This window comes from Polyergus mexicanus, unplaced genomic scaffold (genome assembly GCF_030449975.1).
Source record: "Polyergus mexicanus isolate NDT 795.1 unplaced genomic scaffold, iyPolMexi1.0 SCAF_16, whole genome shotgun sequence".
Classification (NCBI taxonomy): Eukaryota; Metazoa; Arthropoda; class Insecta; order Hymenoptera; family Formicidae; genus Polyergus; species Polyergus mexicanus.
In genome coordinates this window covers 3306937-3334377 of record NW_027223336.1, presented here as the reverse complement: position 1 = coordinate 3334377, position 27441 = coordinate 3306937, and the positions used below count along the sequence as shown (strand labels likewise).

General features: G+C 37.1%; 1 protein-coding gene across 14 annotated transcripts in view; it reads left to right on the top strand.

The window, feature by feature from the left end:
* The window catches only part of LOC138940246 (serine/threonine-protein kinase MARK2), a 69678-nt gene that overhangs the window by 27577 nt on the left and 14660 nt on the right, over positions 1–27441 (top strand). For 3 of the 14 annotated variants that reach the window (XM_070308929.1, XM_070308931.1, XM_070308932.1), the window contains exons 1-11: positions 146–993; positions 12730–13620; positions 14812–15112; positions 21397–21612; positions 21981–22359; positions 22461–22696; positions 22853–22964; positions 23711–23823; positions 23922–24123; positions 24528–24731; positions 25314–25515. In XM_070308929.1, the coding sequence (XP_070165030.1) occupies positions 12893–13620; positions 14812–15112; positions 21397–21612; positions 21981–22359; positions 22461–22696; positions 22853–22964; positions 23711–23823; positions 23922–24123; positions 24528–24731; positions 25314–25515 (2693 nt within the window). In that variant the 5' untranslated portion in view covers positions 146–993; positions 12730–12892. Of the gene's footprint in view, positions 1–145; positions 994–12729; positions 13621–14811; positions 15113–21396; positions 21613–21980; positions 22360–22460; positions 22697–22852; positions 22965–23710; positions 23824–23921; positions 24124–24527; positions 24732–25313; positions 25516–27441 lie in introns of those variants that run through there. The other 11 variants (XM_070308934.1, XM_070308933.1, XM_070308922.1 and 8 more) reach the window with 10 other exon arrangements.

Sequence of the window (27441 nt, the reverse complement as noted above, 5' to 3'; positions counted from 1 at the left end):
AAATATCGAAATTTTATTGTGATACAATAATATAAAACATATTAGCATTTCAATATTCTTTATTCAAAAAGAAGGAAAAATTATACTTTTTTAAAACATATCTGAAAAAAAAAAAAATATATATATATATAAAAAACTTATACTACTCTGTCTGGTTAAAAAATCGGTGTCTTACAATAATATTATACAATATTTAAATTTAGTCTTTTCAATTCTGTCGAATCGTGCAGAAATGAAGGAAGCCGGGCGGCGTCAGTGGCGCGCACGGCACTGCTATCGGCACTTACACTATCGGAGCTCGTCGTACGTACGGTAGTAGGCGCTCCGAACGGCTGTGGCTGTGGTTGCTTCGTGAGTCACGAACGTTGGCCGCGCCACCGCTCGCTTTCGCCGGTTGCCGGCGTCGCGGAGCGGCAGTCCGGTCGTGTCGTCGTCGTCGCGCGAGCGAGAACTCGCTTTCGGGCCGTCGTATCTCGCCGACCGGATGGAGAGACAAGCCGAGCCGAGCTGAGCCGAGACAAACCGAACGACAAGAGCGCGCACCGCGTCTCAGTGCGTCACGCCGCGTGTCACGAGTGCCAGTTGCCACGCCGTGTGTTCCGATCGCTGTCTTTTTTTTTCTCTTTCTCTCTCTCTCTTTCTCTCTCCTCCCGCGTGCCACGTTTTTCGGCAGACTCGTTCCGCGAGTAGCCCCTCGGGTTCTTGGACCCTCGCGAAGACCCGCGATCACGACCGAAGTTCTTTATCAGCGGGAGAGCGATAATGTGATGATCGTGGCGTAGCGGGTCAACGAAGGAGATATCGGGAAAAGTGTTCTGTGGGCGCCGTTTCTCTCGCGTGAAAATTTGAAATTTCTTCACAACGGTGGTGATTGTAGTAAGTTGTGATAATAGTGACGGTGCGTTTAGGTGTGGCTTCGTTAAATTGTGCTCCGATTGAGCCCTTGCAATGTGTATTTTTGTGCGCGACACAGGATAGACGAAGGGAATTTATGTAATTACGATGGGATACAAATTTCACTAACTACGTACAAAATATTAAAAAAGGATATCACCTGTTTATATATTATTGATAATTATTGATAAAATTTAATACTATTTTTAATATTTCATCTAGTGTTTCGTAATTTGATATAATTACACAACACACAGAAATGTCTGGAATAATTGAATTAGCGAGCAGATCCTTGCTAACGCAACAAACAAACGTATGTCCTTAGCAAGGTTAGCTCGCGCCGAGCATTCCGCGTGTCGACCTCGCCAATTCTTGAACCAACAAGAGAAGAATAAACAAATTCGCGCGTTTTTACGACGTTACATCACGCCGAGTCGTGTTCGTACACACAGCATCGCCCGATTTACCTTATGTACGGCACGAAGGCGCGCGTACTCGGTTTCATCCGCGACCCACAAAACAGCTCATCTATTACGAACGATCCGAATGATAATTCTGCATTGTTCCCCACCCCTCCCCCCCAAAAAAAAGACCCATGAACGCGTTGTCTGCGAATTTCGCGGAACGAATTAATTTCACGGTACGGCGGTGTTAATCGCGCTTAATTTACATTACAAATCGTATTTACAAGAGTAATCCACACACACACATGCACAACATATATTTATATTCTATTCTCATCATTTCTATAGATCGGAATTATGCATCATCTCGTTTCGGAAAACGAGAATACACGAAAAAAAAATTAATAAGATAAAAATAAAAAATTAAATTAAATTAAAATTTAAAAAAAACAAAAGAAAAATTTTAATTCAAATTTAAAAAAAAAACGCTTTAAAAATTGGCGCAACCGCATCGCGCGACCGAAAACGTTCCGCGTTATTATTTACCGTAATGATTCTAAATCGTTCACGGTTGAGGTAATATTTTCTTTCTTTCTCTCTGTCTGTCTCTCCTCTTTCTTTCTCGCGCGAATTAGAGGTTGAACGAAGGAACGGACATACGGAAGCGCGTGAATAAGAATGAATTAACGGTTTATATAATCACTCATATTATTCCACGATTCGCGAGCGTAATTAGAACGAGAAGTCTTGTTTATTACCCTCCGCGATATTTATGCATATATCGCGCGGCGGAAATCTTCGAAGAATTTACTTTTCTCCGATGATTCGACTCTTTGTTCAACTTAACAATTTGCCCTCCCGCTAATAATGTGTAATGTGGATTAATGAAAAAAATTGATAAAATAAAAAAATTAAATTAAATCAAAATTAAAAAAAATTTTTTTTTAATTTTAATTTAAAAGATCGCTTTAAAAATCCCCTCCCCCCCCTCCCCGCCCCCGGGAAAATGATGCAAACTTATCGCGCGCGCAGGAAAATAATGTTCGGACGATCTTACGCAAGACCGGATCATATCCAGAGTACTTAAAAACGTAGCGAGCGTAACATGAATGAAATCTGAAAAGTGTAAAATCTTTCCTCATTTTATGTTCACCCAAACAAGTTTATCGCAGCGTAAAGCTACGTGATAAGAAAGATATATTATTATGTTTATTATATATATTTTTTTTTTTTATTATTATACAGTTAAAAGTTACAAGATTTTTCTTAAAGGAAGAAAATTGATTACGCGTGTTATATTATCACTTCATCACTTCTGCTACAATGTTGAATATATTATCGGTAGCGATAAACTTATCGACACGTAAATCAGCTGATTATCATTCTATCGATTATTAAAGATTCTTATGTTGTGCATTAAAGAAGGCTATCCGAGAATCTTGTCTTGTTTAACTTGCGTTAATTGAAAACAATACGCTCTAGCCAGCTCGATATTTACACGCATAATTTGCAGCAATTGATTTCTCGTCAAGTCAACGACCATCGCATTCTCGGAGGCAAAATATGTAAAAATGTCTTTTTGTCATTTACGTTTAATGGAGCGTTGATATCACCTTTTAATTCAATAGAATGTGCGCAATTTTGTCTCATCGAAAGCAAAAAAGCGCTGAGCAGCTGCGACTATTCTCAGATTGCACCAGCGTCGCTTAATCATAGTTATCTGTGTGCATAAACCAATAGCATTTCTAAATAACACGTTATAGCTGATCTTTTCGGTACGAAGGCCAGTGTACGCATTGTTTAACATAAATTATCGTTGCAATCTTCCTTGTGCATGGAATTTCATACATTAATATCACAGATTTCTATCACGTATAACGGTCGCGCGTATCTTTTTCTTTCTTTTTTCTTTTTTTTTTTCAAATGAGCGTTATTGCATTAATTTATTTTAGTAAAAAATATATAAAAGGTCTTGTGTTATATAAATAAAATTTTCTCTTTTTTTTTATTTATATATATCATACGCTTTAAAAAATTGTTTAAAAATTCAAACACATTTTTGTCTGAATTTTTAGACCTGGGCTTCTGAAAGAAATTTCAGACAATCTGTCTTAATCATCGGAATCGTTTTTCTGAAAGTTCAGAAGAGTGTGTTTGAAAGTGTAGACAGCATTCTGTCTGAATATTCAGACAATGTGTCTGCAAAAAAGCTACAGACATTTTGTCTGAAATCTTCAGTCAGTTTTTTTTTTTAATAATAATAATAATAATATAACGATATCTACAATGGGGAACGCTTTGTATTACCGTAATATGGGGAGAAATTACACTGATCGCGCTCCGAGTAGCATTAATCAGGCAAGAGTCTCTGGCGCAACCGGCGAGCTTAAGAGAGATGCAATCGTGGCGATGAGAGTTACTTGAACGAAAAGAGCAACGAGCGCCACAAGGGTCTTGGGTTTATCGCGCTCGTGAACGACCCCGGCGTATATCAGCGGGTTTAATTGCAGATTCGGCGGGGAAAGTTTGATTAAGCGGCTATTATTCCCCCGGCGAGATAACGCGCAATCTGCGATTCAAATGCCCGTCCGCGTCTCCCGTTTTGCTCGCGGAACAAAGGAAAGTTTGTTTTTCGGTCGCGACAGCAGCTCTGTTTTTCCTTTTTCGACGATGATGCGCGCGCGTTGTCCGAAATAAGGTATCGAAGCGAAATGCAGGCGAAGAAAACAAACAAACAAAGAGAAATACGGGTGATAAATTACAAGTAGCGATTGTGCCCCTTATAAAACTCGAGCATTACATAGTCGCGAACTCCATTAATTAAGCAACTGCGAGATATACTTAGAGATATATCCCTGCAATATTCAGATAGCTTTATCAATATTTTTATATGTATGCAGTTATCATGTTACCGGAAATTTCACCGCAAAGTTCTGCCTTGAAAATATTTTACGCTCGTTCGTAGAGCTTACATTCGAGACATGTAAGCTGATGTGAAGAGAATCGCTTAAGTTCCTTTGTTTTTTTCCCCCTCCTCCCCCCCTCCCTCCCCCTTTCTCGACCACATAAGACGATTTCTTCTCGTGAGAATCCAATTGTCACATCGTAATTACCCGTTTCGTTTACTCGATTCGTCCAGTATTTTTCTCGGTCGACAGAAGCGGCGACGCGCGCGCTACTCGAGGTAGTATTTTTTACTTGTTACGCTCGACAATAGAAATCTTGTGAATGTCGCCGTATAGTAAAAAGACAATAAAATCGCCACGCGTCTTTTCTATCCGCGTCCTCGGCTGCGGGTACCATTAACAGGTTGAATGCGCGAAACATCTCCGAAGCAATCAACTTCGACTGTAGTACTCGATGATTTGTGTGTCGAAGGATTTGACGATGCAGCGATTATATAGCTGATATGGTTTACATAATTCGCAGAAGGGGCCTATATGTCACAATTGTTGATGACAGCTTTGTATTGACACACATTTTGTGTCGTCGTTCGCTCCAAATGGCATTATCTTGCACAATGTAAAACAAATTAAAATTTCTTATCAGTACGAATGTGTGTTTAATGCGATTGTTAGGATCGATTTGTATATCCAGTGCTTATTTACTTACGCACGAATATGTAAGACTGTAATTTTTCCGAAATTTTAGCAAATTTGCAATAGAGTTTGTCGCGTAGGCATTTAAAAACAAAAAAAAAACATGCAGGGAAAAATACTCCTTGTCTTATGGATCATAAATATTCTCGCGAATGGCGTCTGTTAGCGTTTCGCAGTGCATTTTTCGTTGAAAAATGAACCTATGTGAACGTGGCATCCTATTTTTGATGAATGAAATTTTTCATACAGAAAATTATTGTATTTCATTTATAGTTGTTTGTAGTAACAATTATATTTGTAATCAGAGCCATAAAAAATACGGCATTTTGAAAAATACCTCAAATTCGTTTGCAATATATTTTTCAAAATTATTTGTGATTTGTTGATTTGAAATATCTTTTAAATTGACAAAGTTAAAATTTTCGTTAATTGCAAATGCATTATTGCTTTTAAACGAACGAGAAAGAAAAATCACTATAAACGATTTTAACTTAGGATACATCAATGATTTCTTTTATCTAAAGTCGAGTGATAATCATTTTCTCAAAGTATTGTATTTAATTATGGCTTTGATTACGAACAAAATTATTACAAACTACAAACAAAGTAATATATACTAGTATATAATATAAATAATATATATAATATATAATAAATAATAATTATATGTATATATATATATATATATATATATATATATATATATATATATATATATAATTATGAGGATTTAGTTTATTAAAAGAATGCAGTAATAGATCAAACAGATAAAAAATTCTTCTTGAAATATGATTTAGAGCATTTTTTATGTCTTCGACGATGCAATAAAATCGACAATTTTTCCAAACACGACTCTGCTCGTGTCAATTTGTCTCGGTAGCCGCATGTGTATGCGCCTGCCTCTCAATAACATTTCCCCGTGATTGCAGGTATTTGTTACGTCGAACAAAAGATCTCGCGCCTATCTATCGCGCTAATCGCAGGTCGCGCATCGCAGCATAACTGCATTTTTTCTTTTTTTTTTTCTTTTTTTTTTTAATGGACAAGGTACATCCGATGACGCGGCATTTATCGATATTTTATATTTCATTCATACATATCTCGATCGAATAATAATAACAGCGAACAAATATACTTTAAATTAACAGAAATTAATATTGAATATACAAGAGGGTCGATACAAGATGTTAGAATTGAAAAGAATGAAAGACATTAATTATATTTTATTGCGACGCGGAAAAAAACGAGGCTAATTTATTTCGAAACGACATCATTATCGGACGCGAAACCGCGTCGCGTAATCCATTACAATTAAAAGATTAGACTCGCTACTCGTTTCGAATTACCGTATTGTTAATAAGATTACTCGCTCGAAAATTGGTGCTTTTATAACCTTCGTCGACGCTTTTAGAGCTTGTTCCTTCGCTCCGGTAACGGCCATGCCGGAAATAAAGACGTTCTCCATCCGGTTGGTTTTTCCGACGACCAAGTGCAACGCGCGCGCGAGACGATGGATGGGCCTCGTCTCGCTCCATAAAGGACATTGTCAAGGGGCGGCGGTTATCGCGCGCGAGCGTGGGTGTCCCGAGGAAGTGCATCCTTCGCATGTTTGAACGGCGGCATGATTCTCTCACTTTTAGCGCGTTTCTTTTTTTAACCCCCCGGTGAAAATGCCGGGATGCATCATTACTTAGCGTGGGGATAGGCGTGCGTTATATTTCACTCGGCCAATCGTCGCGCGTACTCTTCTGAAAATAATCTAGTTTCGCGTTTCTTGGCTTTTTCCTTAGATGTACTTTATTTAGGTAGCGGAGGAAAATTATGCCGTAACGATATGAGAAAATTTCACAGAAGACAAGGATGAAAGTAAATCTTCATCGTTGCATAACGTTGAGAAGCTCGTCGCATCCTGGGATTCTCGTCAAATTAAATTAAATCTTGTCGCCGATATAATTTCTCTCTATATCATTAAAAATTTATAAATTACGGTTAGAATGCGCCGTTATTAATTTACACGGCAAAGTTTACGTATCGTCGAAGTGCCTCCCGGTCATCCTTAACTCGCGCTCGGGCCACGTCATATCCCTGCTTTCTCGACCGCAAATCCTCGTTTGCTGACGAGGCCGGTGATTTCGTCGCTTTTTCCGCGGCCTTCTATAACGAAGTCCTTCGCCGGTATGCAAGCGGCGCGACGGCGTGTCGGCGCATTGCGTGTCGCACGCGAGAGTTTCGAACAATGCAGCTCTAGTCACGCTAAAGTCTCTACGTACACGCTAGTAAGTTTCCACTAGACCACACGTAGCGTCGGATGAATTTTTTTAAATCTGATCTAAGAAGAGGAGAAAATTGAAAAAAAGAAAGTTTTTAGACACATTTTTTTTCCCTACGCTTATAACAAATTATAGATCGCAAGGATACTACTTGCACTTCTATCTCGATTTGAATTCGGACCATGTTACTTCGTATTAATCAGGTACGAAACTACGTGATACATATTGTACGTTTTTCCCATTTGCATAACAAATCGGAATTTTTTATTTATCATCATCATTTTTCCCTGGTGTACCCGACAAAAACAGGTTTCCTGGAGCATATTCTAACGAGGAACATAGTACAGCCGTCGTAAAGTTCACGTCCGCCGCGGCGGATCAGCATGTCGCTCGATGATTAATGACTCGCGCTTTCTTGCCCGTTTGCTTTTAACGCGCTGACACTGACATTACGTCTCGAAGAAAGTCTGGCGAGCGCCCAAAATACTTCCGAACATGCTTTATGACACGGGTTTGGAAACACCAAGCTGCTAAATTTGTTCGCTTGTACGCGAGGGCAGGTTGGAGTATCGAGCCGCGTTCTCGAATGTCCTCCTGAACCGTTTCGATCGGCATAAATCATCCCGATGACTCGTCACGCACGTATAAGGACTTTGCGGTATATTCCACGAATCGTTGTAAAAAGAATGGAAAATAATAATTTTATTATATATTATATTTTTATGGCGAATTTCAATCTCATTCCAGCAGAATTTTCTTTAATTTTAATCAGTTAATCGTCAAATAATTAGTCGATGAAACAATTCCGATAAAAGGTTTAGAATTAATAAAAATAGAATTAAAATATTTAATGTGTTCTAAATAAAATAAACGAAGCGCGAGGTGTCTTTTATAATTTAAAAATATTTTTTTCGGGTAGAAAAATTAGTATGCTTGCGCACGAAGTATGGCAATGAGCGAATAAAAGCGCGAAAATAGTAAACGTGCGTACTTGAGCTTATTACATAAACGAGAAACGTACGCGATTTAAGTGATTCGGTTAATTCGCATGCATCTGTGTCTTTTACGACGTAATGCGCGTATGCAAATTTCGCGTTTCTATCTCTCATTTGCCGTAGCTCCGTATATAGATGGCTGCGTAATAGATTTCGCCGCAACTATATCGGCGATCATATTGTATTAAAGTATCAAAGTATAAATTTGCAAATAATAAAGAAAAAGTTATATATATATATATATTTTTTCATCTATACTTTAAAAGATTTTGAAATAAAATCGCATTATGTTAATGCGAGAAACAATGTGTGACACATAAAAATAGATCACATCGATTTTTGTTTGAAATTAAAAAAGAAATTGATAAAGAAATAAAAAAAAATATTTGATGAATATATATATATCTGTGTATGTGTGCTTCTCAAATATTGTTTACTATTCTTCTAGTATTTCCTTTAAATTTCAAGCAAAAATTGATATAATTTATTTACACATGTCACACATTTCAGTTTCTCGTTAACACGCTGTCAAATGCTTCTAAAACAAAAATGAAAGCATTAATTAAGTCTCTAACGACTCATTTCAGCGACGATTAATGTTAGATGAAAATTTTAAATTACGCTTTCATACGGAAACAAGATATAATAATTTACATTTCATTCTTATCTTATTTCACATTCGCATCCTGCGATATCGATAGGAAAAATAATGATTTGCGCCATTTTTTATTATTCTTTTTACGTTCATTTCTCGATGTATTTTATCGTACATATATATAAGATTCCCGGCGCGATGATTACAGTGCTGGGTGTTAAGTGGACACGCTATCGCTTATCAGCATCTACCTCTGATAAGAACGATGTAACAAAGTCAAGTAATGCGGTCTCGGTCTTATCGTTGCCGTTTGAGAAATGGATTCAGTCCTTCGCAACCGGTCGTTGTACACGCAACTTTTCGGATATCGCTTTTCTCTTTGTATTTATTTCGCGCATCCATTTTTTTTTATTTTTCTCGAGATCGACGATTCTGTAGAGAGACTTCGTCCAAGGGTAAATCCGCTGTGTAAAGACGGCACGCGTCGCGTATGTGACAAACCGCTGATAACGCATGACCGCGATCGACGATCGAAATTTGCACGGTTTCTCCAACAGCAATTTTCATCCTCGTGAGAAAGACGAGCGTGTTTCGCATTATCGCGCATTACTAAGTACCACTCGAGTTTCGGCATCACATTCCGTCCGCGAAGGGAATTCATCGAAGTTAGTTTCTCGAACATGTAGAGAAGCGCTGACGTGAAATCTTCTACGGAATTTTAACGGCAATTAATCCTCAAGTGCATTAAGTGTATCATACTCGCGCGATATATCTTTGATATATAAATTTTATATTTAATTTTCTCCGACACTATTTTCATAATTTATTTCGGATTAGATTTTTGTTTCTTTATTTTCTCTCTTTCAAATTTTATTTAGTCTTTATGTTTAAGCATTTTATTATTCTCAGATATATATTTTCATATTTGTGTAATCGTGCTATCGTATAAATTAACTTGAATAATACAGAATTTCCATCAAACTAAAAGGATCAGAAACATCTCGTTTGCAGAAAATTCTCGCAACTTTACTTATTTTGTAAAATTGCCTCTGTGAAGTGACGGGAAGCCCGCATTGTATTGAACATATTTGTGTCATAATAACAATTATTATATACGAAAATAGATCTGCAATCTCTTTGTTAAGAACGGGTCTCAAATCACGATGATTTTATTCTACTAGTAAATAAAAGAAATTTCCTCATCTTCTCTTTAAACGATTTCTTCGAAACATGATAACATTCGCATCTTTTGACACAAGAATCTGCAATAGAAAGCTAATTACGAGTTGTTCCAGAATCTATATTTATCTTCTCTCAATCTATGAATTTTTTTTTTTAATCAACATGGAGCAAATTTATATTGAATTTGCCTTAAAACATTTAAAACGCCAGTGTATATATATATATATATTTATGTTACAACGACCAAAAATTTACGCGAATTAAGCTTTAAAAGCGCAATAATAGTCAATAAATTTTTACTAACGTATTAATTCCCTTAATTATAATTGTATGTGTGGATGTGTATTATCCTCTATTATTATTTTAACAGGATTTCCAGAGTTTTAATGAAATTTAAAATGTTATTTATCAAAAACTTTGCAAAGAAATTGAAAAGTGCTCAAGAGTCTATAAAATTTTCCGCAGTTTGGAAAAGAAACTTCAGGAAATCTGAAACACCCAGTATTATAATAACATCGGATCTATAAATCTCCTTACTCTCCGCGTTCTGTTCCGTTCGTTCGCGATTTATGATCTTTATTGCCTTCCAGTTGGAAAACATCGTCGGTGCTTGTCGATCGTTGGACAAGTTCTCTTCGATATCATTCAACGAATTGGTCATATACGTATCGCCTTGACGAATGACCGGAAATTTCAGTCGATTTGCACCGTTAACTGACCGATGAATTTCCATTTTTTAGAGTGAATATTATTGAAAAATTATTATTGTAAATTCGTCATTCGGATGAATTCTTCTTTCTCTTGCTAACTCACTGATAATGTTCTCTTCTCGATAAAACCTCGTTTATTTTTAGATATTTAGCAATTAAGAGGAAATCGTTATCTCCTTTTTTAATCCATTGTACGATGTAGCGTTTGCAAAGAAATTACGAATCAGCTAATAGAGACGGCGAAAATAAATCTGCCAACTTTTTATTTGGAATATGTAAGCTTTAAAATAATCAGAAATTATATATATCTTTTAATTACGAATACAGCGATCATCAGTGTATCTAAAAATTACAATTATCATCAATTTTTTTTTCTCGCGATAATAAAGAGTTGTGAGTTTGTATTAATATCGAAAGAAAATTCACATTAATTATTAAATCCAGACAAGAATCGATAAATTTATACACTCGTATATAATCAGGCTCAATTTGATCGCGATCGTATTCGCGATAATTGGTCGATCGTCCGAAGTATTAATTAACGCTGTAGATGTGTAGATAATATTATTAGCGTAACGATTTATCGTCAGCCGTTCCCTCATCGAGTCTTTCAAATTACCAATAAGCTTTTCGTCCAAGATACGCTAGAAATGGCCCGTTTCATTTCCCATTGGTGAAATGGTTTCCCGACCCCTTCCGTCGACATTATATAGGACTCTGGTCGGGGATGGGAGTCGCTTTATCTCTTTCCAGACTTCGTCTCCATTCGATCTCGGAGCAAATTTCCGCCTCGCTATTCCATCCCGGAGAGCGAACAGAAAAACCGTCCGTAAAACGCAAAAATTCGCGTCGGTAGTTTATTTGTGTTCATTTATTCCATTGGCGACTTTATCCGAGGGAAAAAATACGATATTTAAACTCGCGTTCCACATGTACTACACATTCTAAGGAATTTAATATAATTGGTTTAACTAATATAAAATATAAGAAATGATTTGTATGATGAATTTTTAATTTGTAACATGAATTGTAATATATTTTTTTAAAAATATTTTTTCGGCAAAATTGACTTTGCGACGACACGCTCTGTTCGATTGATTCGTATTCCATAAATTTCTTAGTGTCTGATAAAATCAACCCGGTTAAATGCTGATGGAATTTTTTTCACCTTACCACTGTCGAGTTAAGCCGGATCAAGGTGGAACTTGCAGATGCTCATATAAGTATGCACGTACTTATCGTCATCTTAGAGCCGCACGCGCAGTATGGTGTGTGTATAGCTCTTTACTCGATATCTCGACGTGTCCTCGATCGTTTCACTCGATAAAAATATTAAGCGGTACTTTATGACATCCGTGAAAAGCGTGTCTTTCTTACGTAACTTTGGGAGTATTTCTTTAATAAATTAATATCGATTAATATTGTCTTTATATATATTTTGCTTGAACGACTTAGCAATAAAAATATGATCTATATCTCTGATATGGAATACTTGAAAAAAGCTTGTATATTAAACGTTCAATGACTATATCATGTTTTATTATCGAAGGTCATCGAGTTTCGTCGCATTAAATAATCAGAGACGATTTTTTATACGATATATCGCACGAAAATTTTCCGATATGCTGACGCGTTTAACTTAACGACAATCCTGTTCTGTTGAGTATCATTATGTAATAGACATATGTATACACACATACATTTATAATTCCCCGAGCTTTACCCAGCCATCATCTACTCCCACTAAACCGCGGTAATCCGCAAGATTGCGAATCTCCTTGTATATCTATCTGCTTTATTGTCTGCAACATTACGAGTGTAAAAAGAGTCAACGTCGTTCAACAAAGCTTTATTTCCCCATCAGGAAAATCTATACATATGTCTCTCTCGTTCGCTTATCGATACATGTTATTGTAAGTCGAAGAAAGATTGCGAAGCAAGGATCGGTCGATTGGATCTCATGTTTCGTTCTCGGGTTCTGGGTTCTGTGTGATCACGTGTATGTTCGGATGATAATCGGCGCGGTGCTCTCGACGCCTTCTTTAAACGAGAAAAAATATACGCATCTTCTTCCTGACAGAAACTATAAATCTCTCGAGTACAAGATCGTCGGCCGGTTTGACCGTTGAATCGATGTTGAAGACTCGTCAGCTTGATCGACACGATTATCCGTCACGAGCGATCGTCGCGCGACGAGATCGAAGAGGAGAATTCGTAGAAGAGCGGCAACGCGAAGGACGATCATGGACGATCGGGAGAGCCCGTTTGTGCGAGCGCAGGCCAGCAGGAGCCTGATTCGGCCGCAGCCGCGAAAATTTGCATGCCAGTCACCGTCACCCGCGATGCGTCAGATGACGAATCGATCGCCGATCGCGAACCGCGAGCCGGCGAATCCGATGGGTGGTGTTGGCACGCCACCGAAACGGCTCTCGGCGTCGCACACGCCCTTGGAGAGTCTGAAACAGTGGGAACTGGTGGAGGACGACAGAGGTCTGCAGGTGGTCGAGAAACGCGCCGGCGCCCTGAGTCCGATCAGGCCCAAGGAGGCGACAGTCCCGGGTGTCGCGAGTCCGTTTTACGATCACTCCACTCCCGTCTCCGGACGAAGATTCGGCGGGACGAGCGTGGACGCGAATTTGGAGGAGAAACTGCGGGTCTTCAATCAGTCGAAGATCGTTCAACCGATTGGGCTGCCGCTCGCTCCGTCATTGGCAGAGACCAAAGTTCAGCCGCTCAGTCTCGATCTGATTCTGAAGCAGCAGCAGCAGCAGCAACGTACGTCGAGCACGACAGCCGAGAGCACCGATATGCTACAACGTTTGGAACAGCAAGTCAAGGCCATCGAGATGAGCACAATTGCCGCAAGGACGCGTCAGTTGGAGAACAGTTCGGATTTCGGACCGGAAGTGCAGCTTAGGTACCGGGAGCATGAGGACCTACTGCGAAACGTGACTGACGACGAAGTCGAGGGGTAAAAACATACTCTGTTTACATCGATCGTTCCCGCGCACTCGTTATTTCCTTCGCGACAAGCATACGCCCACGCGTCTCGAACTTTCTGTTTTTCTCTTCTTTTTGCTTCGATGGTAGCATTGGTGAATATATTCAAGATTGAGAGACTTCTCTTTAAAAATAAATTACGAAATTACATTATTTCTAGATTATTTATTTAATTTGTGATCCGGAACATTGATTTTTTTACCATCGAGGAATGGCAGAAATGTCAATTCTGTGAGAAAAAAATTTCAATAATAATTTAACTTTATGTCTGTAAAAGTTCAAAAGATTAATTGAATTGGAAATTTAATGTCATTCACCCACGCTGTTTTCAATCTCTGCGCGTTAATCGTCATCAGGAAGTTCGACATTTCAATCGGTCAATATCCGAGAACGAGCACACATACACACACATACAGACAATAGCGTTAGCGATAATTGAGGAAATCGTTGTCCAACCTCCACCTAATTCACTTCCTCGTCGTATCTGATCGTCTACTACACACTTGATTCGCACAATTGGCTGTTCGTCTACGCCCACGCGTGTCCCTTTCTTCGATACAATTGGCATTTAATTTACGCAACGTCGCAACCGCGCGCGATTTACTCCGTGATTTCTCGTCACCCGGTTCATCGCCATTCATTACACGCCCAACCGGGAAAGATCGGGGGAGCAGAGCGGAATGAGACAGATGTTTCGACGGATAAATATACCGGGTGTCACATGGACAAATATCGCACGGAAATCTTTTTTCAACAATCTACTTTTGAAAGTTTCGAATGATTAAAAATATATATCGACACGTTTTTTTTTTTTGTTTTTTTTCACGCGAGTTGTATATCGGCTTAAACAGATAAAATATTGTTCTCCAGTTTATTTCGACTAGATTTTATCTTAACAATATTTTAATTAAAGTTTCGGATACCGCGCGAGATTTAATGTCGAAGATAACTGAAATTGAAACGTGTTTCCGCTTTATGAAAATTAAAGGGAAAAGATGCATCATTCTGCTTGCCCGATCATCTACGATTATATGCGAATTAAAACAGATACACGTACATTTATTAATAATTATCACACATACACACCACATTATAATTCGAAAATACGGTAAAAGCAAGAAATGTCATGACGATTGAATCATAACGAAACGCCAATAAAAAGGGCCTCGCCGTTGCAACGCGGGGATGCGACGCGGAATTCCACCGGAAATGCCGGAATCGCGCCAAAGAAGCCCGCCGTTAAGTTGTCCAGGACTGCCTCGGACACGCGGCGCGGACAGGAAGCGGAGATGAGAGCGCAGTCCAGGATGCCGCAGACTCGCGCCCTTGTTCGGTCGATAATTGCCAAGAGGGATCATCAGCAGCGTCATCAGCAACAACAACAGCCGAATAACGCGGCGATCAACATCCCGCTCAGGCCGCTATCAGACATCATGCAGAAGAGTATTGAAAGCGAGAAGGAGGTACATATAAATATATATACGTATAACAGGTATCGCACATTTACGGCGATAAGCACTCACGTCAAATAATTATCAGAGACTATCGACATTTTGTCGATAAGACGAGATTTTTTATCTAATCTTACCTAATTTTTCTAAAGAAGGGGAAAAAAATTCGTATCATTCTCCGATTAATCATACAACAATTAGAATACATAATATTAAGTTATAATTTTATTTAAAAATGATTTCGGATCGATATAAATATTGTAGATGCGAGATAGTCGCCACAAGATAGAAATATTCGAACGATATATTAGAACGATATATATAGAAAATCTTAAATAAAAAAAAGAGACATTAAAAACCGATGCACGATCGGCATCTCTCTCTCGTCCATATATATTACGTACGTATATATCGACGACGTGGCACCCCTCGCTAACGAATGCCGACTGCAACGGGCGGCAACGTAAATGCATCTCCACGCTTACGTCATACGTGTGACTCGTCATCGTCGGTGTAGTCTACGGCTCATCCGTTCGGCCTGAAATAATCCGGACGGCTTCATCGGCTGCACGACTCGACGATCTTAATGATCGTGTAACCTGTCGAAGCCAATTAACTCTCGATGCAGGGTACACTTGATGTGTCTCAGAAGATTCGAGGATATTTTGACTTTTCATTTTTTTTCTGAGGTATTATTTATTAACGGCAGAGAATATTTAATTCCATACAAATTGAAAATATTCACGTTCAAATAAAATGCATTTTTATTTTTCTGAAAAGCATACAAATTAAATGTATCGAGGAAAATATATATATATTAATAAATAGAAATATATATATACAGGGTGTCCGACATGTAAGTAGCCAAACGAAAAGTGGAGATAGATCGGGTCAACCTGAAGCGAAAAGTCCTATACCATTTTGCTAAATTCGCAATAATTATTATGTTATTAATTAAAATGTCTGAGCCAATGAGCGATAATTATTTTCCGGCGCGGTGACATCGCTTGTCACTCGATGCGTGACTCCGCCTCTCTCGCTCAGCTGATACTTCCGACGCTAAGAGACATAAACAATTAAGCCATTTTACATTTCTATAGATTCCGGCCTACCGCTTCCCACGCGCTCATTGGCTCAGACATTTTAATTAATAACATAATAATTATTGCGAATTTAGCAAAATGGTATAGGACTTTTCGCTTCAGGTTGACCCGATCTATCTCCACTTTTCGTTCGGCTACTTACATGTCAGACACCACCCTGTATATTTCTTGAAAATATTTTAATTATTTTATCCAAGTACTTGAATTAATGATATTGTCTCATGACATTATATCTCGATGCTATTTATGAATCAAGTCAAACACATCTCAATTGATATAAAAATCAATACTAACTTTTATATATACGGTGGTTAAAAAACGGCAGGAGATATAATCTTTTAATATCGTACGTCATGTCGAATCCGATAAACCAGACGATATATCTACGCGACTTTATTTTACGTCCGCATCAGCTTCGCATCGTGTCATAAAACAAATTTCACATGCACCCCACGAACGGAAAGCCGGCTTTGTTTCACTTCTTGTAACTTACCATTCCTCATTTCCCCGATGTCTTATGGAGAGACGCATGAATCATAATCCCCGTAGAATATCCGCGGCATCAGTAGTTTCTGTACAAATATCTCGCGAGTTTTAGTGAAACTGATGATTGTCATCTCTTGAATCGATTTAAAATGGATAATTCTCCAATATATTATTACATGTGGAATAAAATATACAGGATTATAATAATACGATTAATGTGCGACGAATGAAAGATAATTGATTTGTGCCAACAAGATCGATTAATTCGTGATACACGTAATGATTGTATTTTTATTGCAATTAGATTGACTGACTGATAATTTTATTTTATTTGAGATAAGATTTCTTCGCGAAAGTATATTTATTTATTTATCTCGTAATAAACTGCATTAATAATCTTGAATTTATTAAAAAAGATAAAGACAATGTGCTAATAATGTATTAATATGATTTAATTGAATTTGAATATATTGAATTATTGTAATTGCTTAAGAGAGCGGGAAATGACGCGGATCGATCAGCTGGAAGAGACATTGCTGGCTCTTTTATTTAATAAAACAGCGAGGTCTCTGCGATTTATTTTCCAGTTCACGTGCACACAGATTTGTTTTTACAATGAATTTGCATCAACTTGAATCTATTCTTATTCTTCTTTTGCGCGGAATGGATGTCTACAACTTTTCTCTTGTCATTCGCTTTCTCAGCCGATTGATCAGCTGATCGTACGGTCTTCTATTATTGTTTCTTTCAGAAACTTCGATCTACCATCTTCATTTACTTTGAAGAATTCCGCGTGCTTAAGTGTCATTAGTCGCTCGCTGGAAAATAGATCATCGTAATTTTGCCTCTGTCGTGCGAACAACTTGTTTTCTCGCATAATCGCCATGATTGAGATCAATATTGATTAATTGTATAATATTTCGCAAACCTGTTTTTTTTCTCGCATACAAAGTGTATTTTTGTATGTAAAGTAAATCCACTTATGGAAATATTTCGTAACCTGTTTTTATATTAAAATTAATTCTGACACATTATTTTCTGCGTTAAAAAGAAGTATTAATGCAGAAATCTAATTGACAGCAAGATAATTTAATGATATAGGCTATCGCTTAATGTGTCAACTGATGACACTGAATATATTTATCAATTTTATATATGTAAAGATTAATCTTCTCGATATTTATCAATAGTTAAGTTGATCAGCTGACGAGGCGAAAGTTCGTCTTTAGTTAAAAATATGTTATTAAAGATGAATATTTATAGCATTTCACTTTACATTTCATAGATATGTGTGTATTATTAAAAAAAAAGGAAGAAAAAAATAGAAAATAAAAAAAATATATATATATATATATATATAAAAATTAAATTTTCAATATTTATTCGTAGATAAAGAACAGGAAATTGAATCATCTTTCCTTTAATTGCAAAATAATATTATCGCTTTTATCTCTTTGTTTTTAATTAAAATGTTAATATTATAAATACTCATCTTTCTTATAACTCCGATAATTATAAAAAGCCATATTTTGTACAGTTCACGTAAAAAATTTTAATGTTTCTTTCTCCGAAACACATTTAAACGATTGCACTCCGCTTCTTCCAATCCGATCAGCTGATTAGCCCCAGATTCTCTGTTATCTCGGCCGCGAGCGACACGCTCGAAAGGGGTGGAAGAAGCCGCGTATATTGGTGTGTTCCTACTTTCCATGGCGCATGCGTTCGAAAGGGAGGTGGCAATACAAAGAGAGAGAGAGAGAGAGAGAGAGAGTAAGCTTGGCTAAGCATTCAAGGGTGGTTCGCTTGCACGTTTCCACCAGGGGTGGATGGCGGCATCGCGTATTGATTCTGCCGTCACATCCCTCGGCTGTGCGGTCTCTCCTCCCGAGGGTGGCTCGTTTCGAGGGTGGAAAAGGAGAGAAGGCAGTCGCGTACGGTTGTCGTCGACGACAACTGCTATCAGAGCAACGTCAATCTCGCGTTTTGCCATCATTGTTCCTCTCGTAAGAGCGCGATGAGGAAACCGGTATTCGATGGATTACGACATGGACGAACGAGGAAGATCCGCGAACGGTGACATCGCTTTTGCCCTTGACACACCTCCCTGAGTACTCGCGACGAAAGTGGACGTCGCCGAAAATTCATTTCGGTGACTCTTATCGAAGTTCCACAGCATCGATAAGGTCTTTCACAAAAGGATTCGTGCATCGCTAATTGATTGTGTTCCGATGAATCGTTGGCAAGCTATTGTCCAGTGACGTCTTTGGATCGATGTTAACTATAGACTGTGCTGGTGAGGAACTACTGACGTCCTTCCTCGCTATCGTTGACCTAAGGTCGACGAGGTAGCGATCGGTGTGGTCAGTGACGTCTTTGGAAAATATTGCACATATGTGACATGTCTTTGTCTTGGGGATATTCTCGAGTTATCAATTTCGAGCAAACTCATTGAAATTTGTCGATAAATATCAGAAACAATATATATATATATATTTAAATTTTACTTTGGTTTATTGTTTATAAAATCGATTCTCTAGAAACTGAAAATTATTGTTCTACTATCTTTTTGTGAAGTGTTGTTTTCTGTGGGAAGTCGAAATCTCCGGAAATATCAATGCAGGATGTTTTACTCGAGTACAAACATCATTTTCGTGGAATTGTTTTACAATTCAATCGTCAATATTAGTACAAAGAGTGCCTAAAGTGAAGTATATCGGGGCAATGATGTTTGTGAAATTACACGTATTTTATAAACGATCTGCGAAGATTTTCAAAGATACATTTATTGATCAAAAAAGAATACGATTTATCAGTGAATGAATTATCAATGAAACTTATTGTTAGTTAAAGGGAATAATTCCAGTGTCTCTTCGAACATATCACACTCGTTTACTTCTTCATCGAAAGTTCAATTTTTTGCCGACACACGATACAAGTACAACAGCAATTTATCGAAGCGCAGTGGTTTTTACCCAACACCCCGTATATCCTGATAAAATGACCCAACGTGGCGATACGCTCCGTGAATTGACTCATCGTTCGACTTTCCAAAACGATCGACCACGAAAACTACAACATCTAATCTAATCGGTTATCGTTATTGAAGGACCGAGGGAATTAAGTAATCCTGAGAGTTAATAAAAATATTAACACACGGAGGAAAAAAAGGAAATAATCGCGGTTGTCGAAATCGCTGTGGGAATAAAGTGACAGCGACGCGAAAATCGAATGACAGAGGATGACAGAGATCGCTGATCAAGGCCATCGAATGACAATCGAGTATCCCGCGCGATTTGTATCCTGTTATTGAATCTTTTGCACGCGTTCTCGTGATTCTCGCGTACCGTTGACGGACTAATCCGCCTCGGCGGCCGTTTTTTCACGCGCATGCGAGCACGCGGAAGCAATCCATTGTCGTCGAATCCGTCGTCGATCCGTCGTTCGTTATCGACCGTTCCGCCGAGACGCGGAAGAGAGTAGTCAAACTGGCGGCTTCCAAGGTTGCGGCCGCCTCCGGCTCGCGCAAGATGGTCACGCGTGGCCTCCTGCGGGTAATGACATACGGGAGAATTAATCTCTCAAAGCTTCTCGCTTGATTTGTTGCTTTTATTTTATTTTATTTTTAGGCAGGTACAAATTCTACATATTTTTCACACAATTAACAAGCGCATTCTCTTTTTATCGAGCATGGCTGGTATTTAGATATCCCGATTTTATCAATTTTCCTTCTCTTTTTTCTATTTTGTTCAAGATAGCAGTGAAAATATATAATAAATAAATATAATAAATATAATATAATAATAATATAATAAATAAATATATAAATTTTTTCGACGCGATACAGGCGCGGATCCGTCCTCGCGAGTAACGCGAAAGAGCCCAGCCACGTCTTCCATTCAAAACAATCCTGTATCTGGTGGACTTTAACGAGGTTTAATTAATTTCATTGACAGTGGCTGTCGTCGACGCCATCACCGCTATGCATCTCGGATATGCCACGTGCGTATACGCGCGCTTACGCGTATAAATGAGCGCGTGGAAAGAGATTCGCGAGAGATTCCTCGTATTCTCGAGGAATGCGCGACGTGCTTTTAACGAGCACTTGCCCCGTATTTCCCGTGTTATCCCGTTCCGCAAATTTATAAACGACCCGCGCTGAGTTTCTGAAATAGTTGGCTATTTACGACACAACTTCTCGCATAGCATTCTCTCATTCCTTGAAATAAGTATTAATGTGCACGTTGCGTACAGCATTCCAAATCATCTCTAATTTATCAGATTTAGATTATCTGTAGAATTATATTACGTTAGCCTTTTTAAATTTTTATATAATAATATTTCTTGTTTTAAACATATATAATAACATATATTTAATCGCTAATTTTACTTTGTTAATAATTAAAATATATTTTTGAAAGATTAAATTAACTATATATACATGTTATTTTTCATTTTTCAATATGTACAATTGATATTGTGCAAATGTATAGAATCACGATATGAAAAACTCACACAAGTCAAAAAATTATTTATATAATTTATTTAAATATATTTATGTGTATGGCATCTGTATATAAAAGAAAGCATTCGCTGCGTCTTATGTGATGTAGGAGCAACATTTCGCGAAACCGTTTTACATACTATCATTAATATAGCAATAAGATTATCCGCACAATTCATTGACGTGCGATTTTTTGCTTGTTACAGACGGGGGATGGCGTAGGAGTGTCGAGTACCGGAGGTCGACTCTCTTCGAGGAGTCGAACCTCCGAGGAGCCTCACATCGGCAAATACAAATTACTGAAAACCATTGGCAAGGGCAACTTTGCCAAGGTGAAACTTGCCAAGCACGTACCCACGGGAAAGGAAGTAGCCATCAAGATCATCGATAAGACTCAATTGAATCCCGGTAGCCTTCAAAAGGTAACATTCTAGCCGTTGTATTGTATTTTTTTATCGTATATCTCTTTTGTGCGAAAATAAAAAAAAAAATTACACGTAGCCACAGAAATTGTGTGTAATTATATTTTTTTATTAGTCATTATCTCTTAAATTTATTATCATAAAAAATATAAGAACCGCTATTCTAATAATAGAAAAACGGCATCAAGTCATTTAACTTGATTGCTAATAATTTCACAAGAAGACCACAGACATATACAGCTATCATTGCTCGAGACATATTGTATTAAGTCATAATTTGACAAAAAGAGATTCTTCAAATTACACACACGCACATTACCATAAATCCAAGTACATGATTCATGCTGATGCATATTGAACAATTACAGCTGTTTCGAGAAGTCAGGATAATGAAGATGCTCGATCATCCGAACATAGTAAAACTGTTCCAAGTAATCGAGACTGAAAAAACTCTATACCTGGTAATGGAATATGCCAGCGGCGGCGAGGTCTTCGATTACCTGGTCCTGCATGGTCGGATGAAGGAGAAAGAGGCGAGGGCGAAGTTCAGGCAGATCGTTTCTGCTGTGCAATACTGCCATCAAAAGAAGATTATTCACAGGGACTTGAAAGCTGAGAACCTGTTGCTCGATAGTGAAATGAATATCAAGATCGCTGATTTTGGTTTTAGCAATGAATTCACACCCGGTAACAAGTTAGATACATTTTGCGGCTCGCCGCCTTACGCCGCCCCGGAGCTCTTTCAAGGTAAAGAATTTTCCTTCTTCGAGGAAGTGACATTATTTCATCCGAGTTTTCCTACGAATTTTTTAAATTTAATTCACGCTCGATCGATTCTTGTTTTACAGGAAAGAAATACGACGGCCCGGAAGTCGATGTATGGTCGTTAGGCGTAATCCTGTACACACTGGTATCCGGTTCACTGCCTTTCGATGGTTCAACGTTGAGGGAATTGAGGGAAAGAGTATTAAGGGGGAAATATAGGATCCCATTTTATATGTCCACCGACTGTGAAAATCTTCTCAAAAAATTCTTGGTGCTCAATCCGACGAAGAGAGCCTCACTAGAGGTATGTGATGATCAGGTTCGAATTGTTTTGCTTTATTTTTAAATTTTTTTTATCATCTTACAAGATAATATCAATTGGTATTTTAACGATGCTACATTTTTTATAAATACGCGCGATTTGTATTCAAGAAATAAAATTGACCATCTTTATTGACCATCTTTATTGTTGCAGAATATTATGAAAGACAAATGGATGAACATGGGATACGAAGATGACGAATTAAAACCGTACTTAGAACCTGAACCCGATTATAGAGACCACAAGAGGATAGGTGAGTCTGCCAGTATGTACATAACACTTACTACTTACTGTTTTTACGTTTAATATCGCACTCGTTATGAATGTTCCTACATTGCGCGAGATTACGTGAGAGAGATTATCCTTTCATTTTTCTTTGATCTACATCTACATAAATAGCAATATCTTAAATATAATAAGAAATATAATAATAAGATAAATTACACAATCGGTTAAATAAAATGGATTTTGATATAACTTTTTAATATAGGAAACGTTCATGATTGGGTGTTTTTTGTAGAGTAGTTTAAAATGTATAGTGACTAGTAGTATTAGTATATTAACGAAATGTATCAGATAATCTTACTTAATATCATTTAGACAACCCACAGCGTGAAAACACCCTACAGCTTGTTTTTCGAATCGTTATTTGATCTAATATATTTACATTCATGTGTGTATAGTAATTAGTTTTCAATTATCGTATAAGAACAACTTAATCGTGAAATAAAATTCTGTAATTAATACTATAATATTAAAAACGAACTAACACCGACTTATCCTTAACGAGTGTCTAAATGTGGACATTGTACATCGTAAAGGCCATGAAGAGACCAAGTAATTTTTATGAATTCAATGTATTTTGAACAGTAATAATATTTGTTATGATAATAATATGTAGCGAGCTTCTCGTCTTGATTCGTTTGCATTTTTCTAATTAATTTTGGCTGCGTTAATGTTGAGAAAATGTCTTAGTGGATATGACTATGTCGCCGCGTCTTAACATTTCAGAGGCCCTAGCCAGTTTGGGATACACTCGAAGCGAGATAGAGGATTCCTTAGGACAAGCGAAGTACGACGATGTATTCGCCACGTACTTGCTTCTAGGCAGGAAAACGACAGATGTAAGTACACGATATATCAACTTTATAATAATATTATAGCAGCATCTTTCTGAATTCTTTCTTATATCAATCTCATGTGGATTTTTATCTCTTAACAGCCTGAAAGCGACGGATCACGGTCGGGTAGTTCATTATCGCTGCGTAACATTCCACCACAAATCAGTTCGGGTGGTGGAGGTGGCAGCAGCGGGGGAACAGGTGGCGCGGTACAAAGCCCATCGCATAGAGGTGTTCACAGAAGTATTTCTGCTAGCAATCCAAAACCCAGTAGACGGGCCTCGTCTGGTGGTGAAACTCTTCGTAAGTGTTATTTACCCGTGTATCTTAACCGTAACTCTTAATATATGGTATGGCAGTCTATAAACTTTATTGTCAGACGACAAATATGGATAAAGGATATTTGCCAAACTTCTGGGTAAGACAAAAGACAGCTTGTGCTCTTTGTGATCGGAAATTCTGTGAATTTTGTGCAACAAACTTTCTGTGTTATTTACGTTAGAAAGAAATAGTAACTGTAGTTAATAATTGTAGTAACACATGAATTACATTGTTAAACTAAATTTGTATATCTTAATAGTCGTCAATGTGTCATTGAAATGGTAACAAAAAAAGGACAAAATTGTTATACATCTATTAGTAGTATAAGTGCTGTGCGTGTCTGAAAACAAAGACTTTTTTGTTATATAATTTTCTTTCTTCATCAGGAGGCGCGCCAAGTCCGGGTAATGCAACGAATCACAATCACGCGACTGCGGTAACTGGCGCAGCTGTAACTGGAAGCGGTGGTAGCAATTTTAAACGACAAAATACCGTGGACGCAGCTACGATTAAAGAAAATAGCGCTCGTGTTTCTGCAAGCCGGCCCTCTGCACCGAAAAACAGTCAGCCGCCTGGGCAATTAGATACCAGTGAGTTCATTTTGTTGTTGAAGAATACTTTGAGGAGCTCTTGTCAACGAACATATTATTCGATTATTTGTCATGCTATGTCTATTTTGTGATGCTTCAGCGAAAATATACTTCTTTGAATGAGGTTGCGTTGAATAAGGTCGCAGTGTACCTTTCAGTAGCTAATATTTATCAAGTGTACAATTAATTTCATCGATTTGTCCGGTTATTTTTATCACTCATCACTCAGTGTTCACAAATCATACATTCTTGCATATATAATCGATATAGTCATGTCTGTTTCTTATATGTTTGCAAGATCGAACACACTATTTTTTTGTCACAATTTCCTTGCCGTATATATGGCATAATCTAAAACATAATCACTTATAGTCTTTGTTACATGTTGACATATGCAAAAAATCATACAATCATTTAACATTATTCTTTACTCTAAAGTTTTCCGTTTAATATGGAAGCAAGTTAGACGTTTCAGGCATTTTCAGCTCATGACCCTTTAATAATTTGTTTTCGTGTTTGTTTAATAATTTGAAGTATGTTGCTTTTTGTTTTGTGTTGAACCACATCTAATGAGGCTTGCAGTGACAATGTTCATTCTAGGCGTGGGTACAAGTCCTGGTGGTAAAACGAGGGTAGGCAAGAGCAACACAATGAATGCAGGAGTAGGTGGTGGTCGACCACTTACCTCACCTGCTCCTGGTTCTGTTGGTCGACGTAGCACCATCTCCTACGATCAAGCGAAAACATCATCTTCATCTACCGAAAGAACCAACGAAGTACCCAGGTATAGTGGTATCCAATTATTTTTACTCGAGAAATACGATCTATTTTGTGCAACAAGAGGAAATCTACATATTATTAAATTATAGAGAATATTTAGATATTATTAAAAAGAAACAAAATTTTATATAGCGAAATTTTCTTAGTTATATTTCTTCAAAGAAAAATTATAATTTTATCAAAAATCGAACGATCAAAGTTTTCAAAAAAATTGATTTTATTAACCATAATTAAAAAATTCAGAAAGAACTTATTTAACAAAAAGTATTGATTATAATATGTGATTATATGGGAAAAAAGTAAAAGAAAACTATAAATATGTTTACTCATTGTTAAAAAGAAGAAGAAGAAGAATCATAAAGTAGTTATATATCATATATCTGATTTGCAATTATATCTGGCCGTTTAATCTGTATTTGCGAATCGAATTACGATCCAATATCTCATATACGAAAGTAACATTTATACATTTTTATATACAATAAGATATTATATGATTAGAGTGCATTTATAGTGTGATGATATTTCTACGTTTTCTATCGAGTTAACAACACTCTTTTACTTTTACTAATCATAGACAACTGATTACTTATGTGTGTCGAGTGTACACTAAAACCATGAATACAACAAAACAGTTTCGTAATCGCGAGTGAATAATAACAAAAATCTTTGTCATTAGAAGCCCCGGGGAAGTTTATTTGTTTGTTGCATCGCTCTAGCATGTTTGGCTGCTGCCTGCCAATCGTTCATTGCGACATCACTTTCTTTATGGCTTGACAAATGTATCGAACGGACAGTCTGATTTTTAACGTTTATACATGTACAGACGCTTGCTGAAACGATGTCAGACCACAGTCACATTCACATATATTACCTCAGATATAAGGCATATCTAGTCGAGAAGGAAGTTTAGACACATTCATTAATATCATCATACATTTTTTTCATCTTTACGTTACAGCATCGTATTTTCTCGTTTCTCTTATCGTACGAGCATTTCGCGTGGTTGTATTAGCTGCAGCAGTTAGTATTTTCATTCTCCTCCATCTATCCCCATTTCCTTTTACATCCCTTTCGATGAGAGTTTTTGTTACGAAAAAATATATTTTTATAAAATACATAAATTATATGTTTTGCATGTATAGTGGAGTCTCTTCAAATTTGGTCCTTGTTAATTTTGATGGTCCACTACACGTACTTTCACAAATAAAAATGTATCGTATCTTCTTTTTCTTATAACAGACAGATTATGTGATAGGTGACAGTTTTACGTATGCAATTGCATACAAGTGTAATATGGCAAACGAGCAGCTTGCGCTGCAGACAAATTTGTTAATGGCTGTTTTCCAGAATTCTCTGCGTTGATACCACTGGAGGACTAAAATTAACGATATTCTACTATACATTTATATATATATATATATATATATATATATATATAATATATATATATATATATATATATATATATATATATGCAAATCTTTTAAAATTATTGAAGAATGATTGAAAATTTATCAAATATTTATCAAATGTTTTTTATTTATTTATTTTATTTTATTTTATTTATTTATTTATTTATTTATTTTTTTACCAATATACAATAAATGAAAATAAATAGCATTACAACTTGAAACATAAGTAGAGGGCAAAAAATTCTTAATACTAATCCCTTAACTTTATCTAGAGATGAAAAATCCATTATCATATCGTGCACATAAATAACGAAATATACTTTCGATGTTTGAAATTTCGTAAATCTCAGATTTCGCCTCATGTTGCTTCTCTTTATATAGTCTTGAGAAAATTCTACTCTTTTATTATTATTGTATAAGAAGAAAGAAAGAAAGTAGAATTAAATCGTGGAAGATAGGGCAATCCGGCGATTTGCTGATTAGTTTTGTAGTACTCTGCGTTGATACCACTGCTT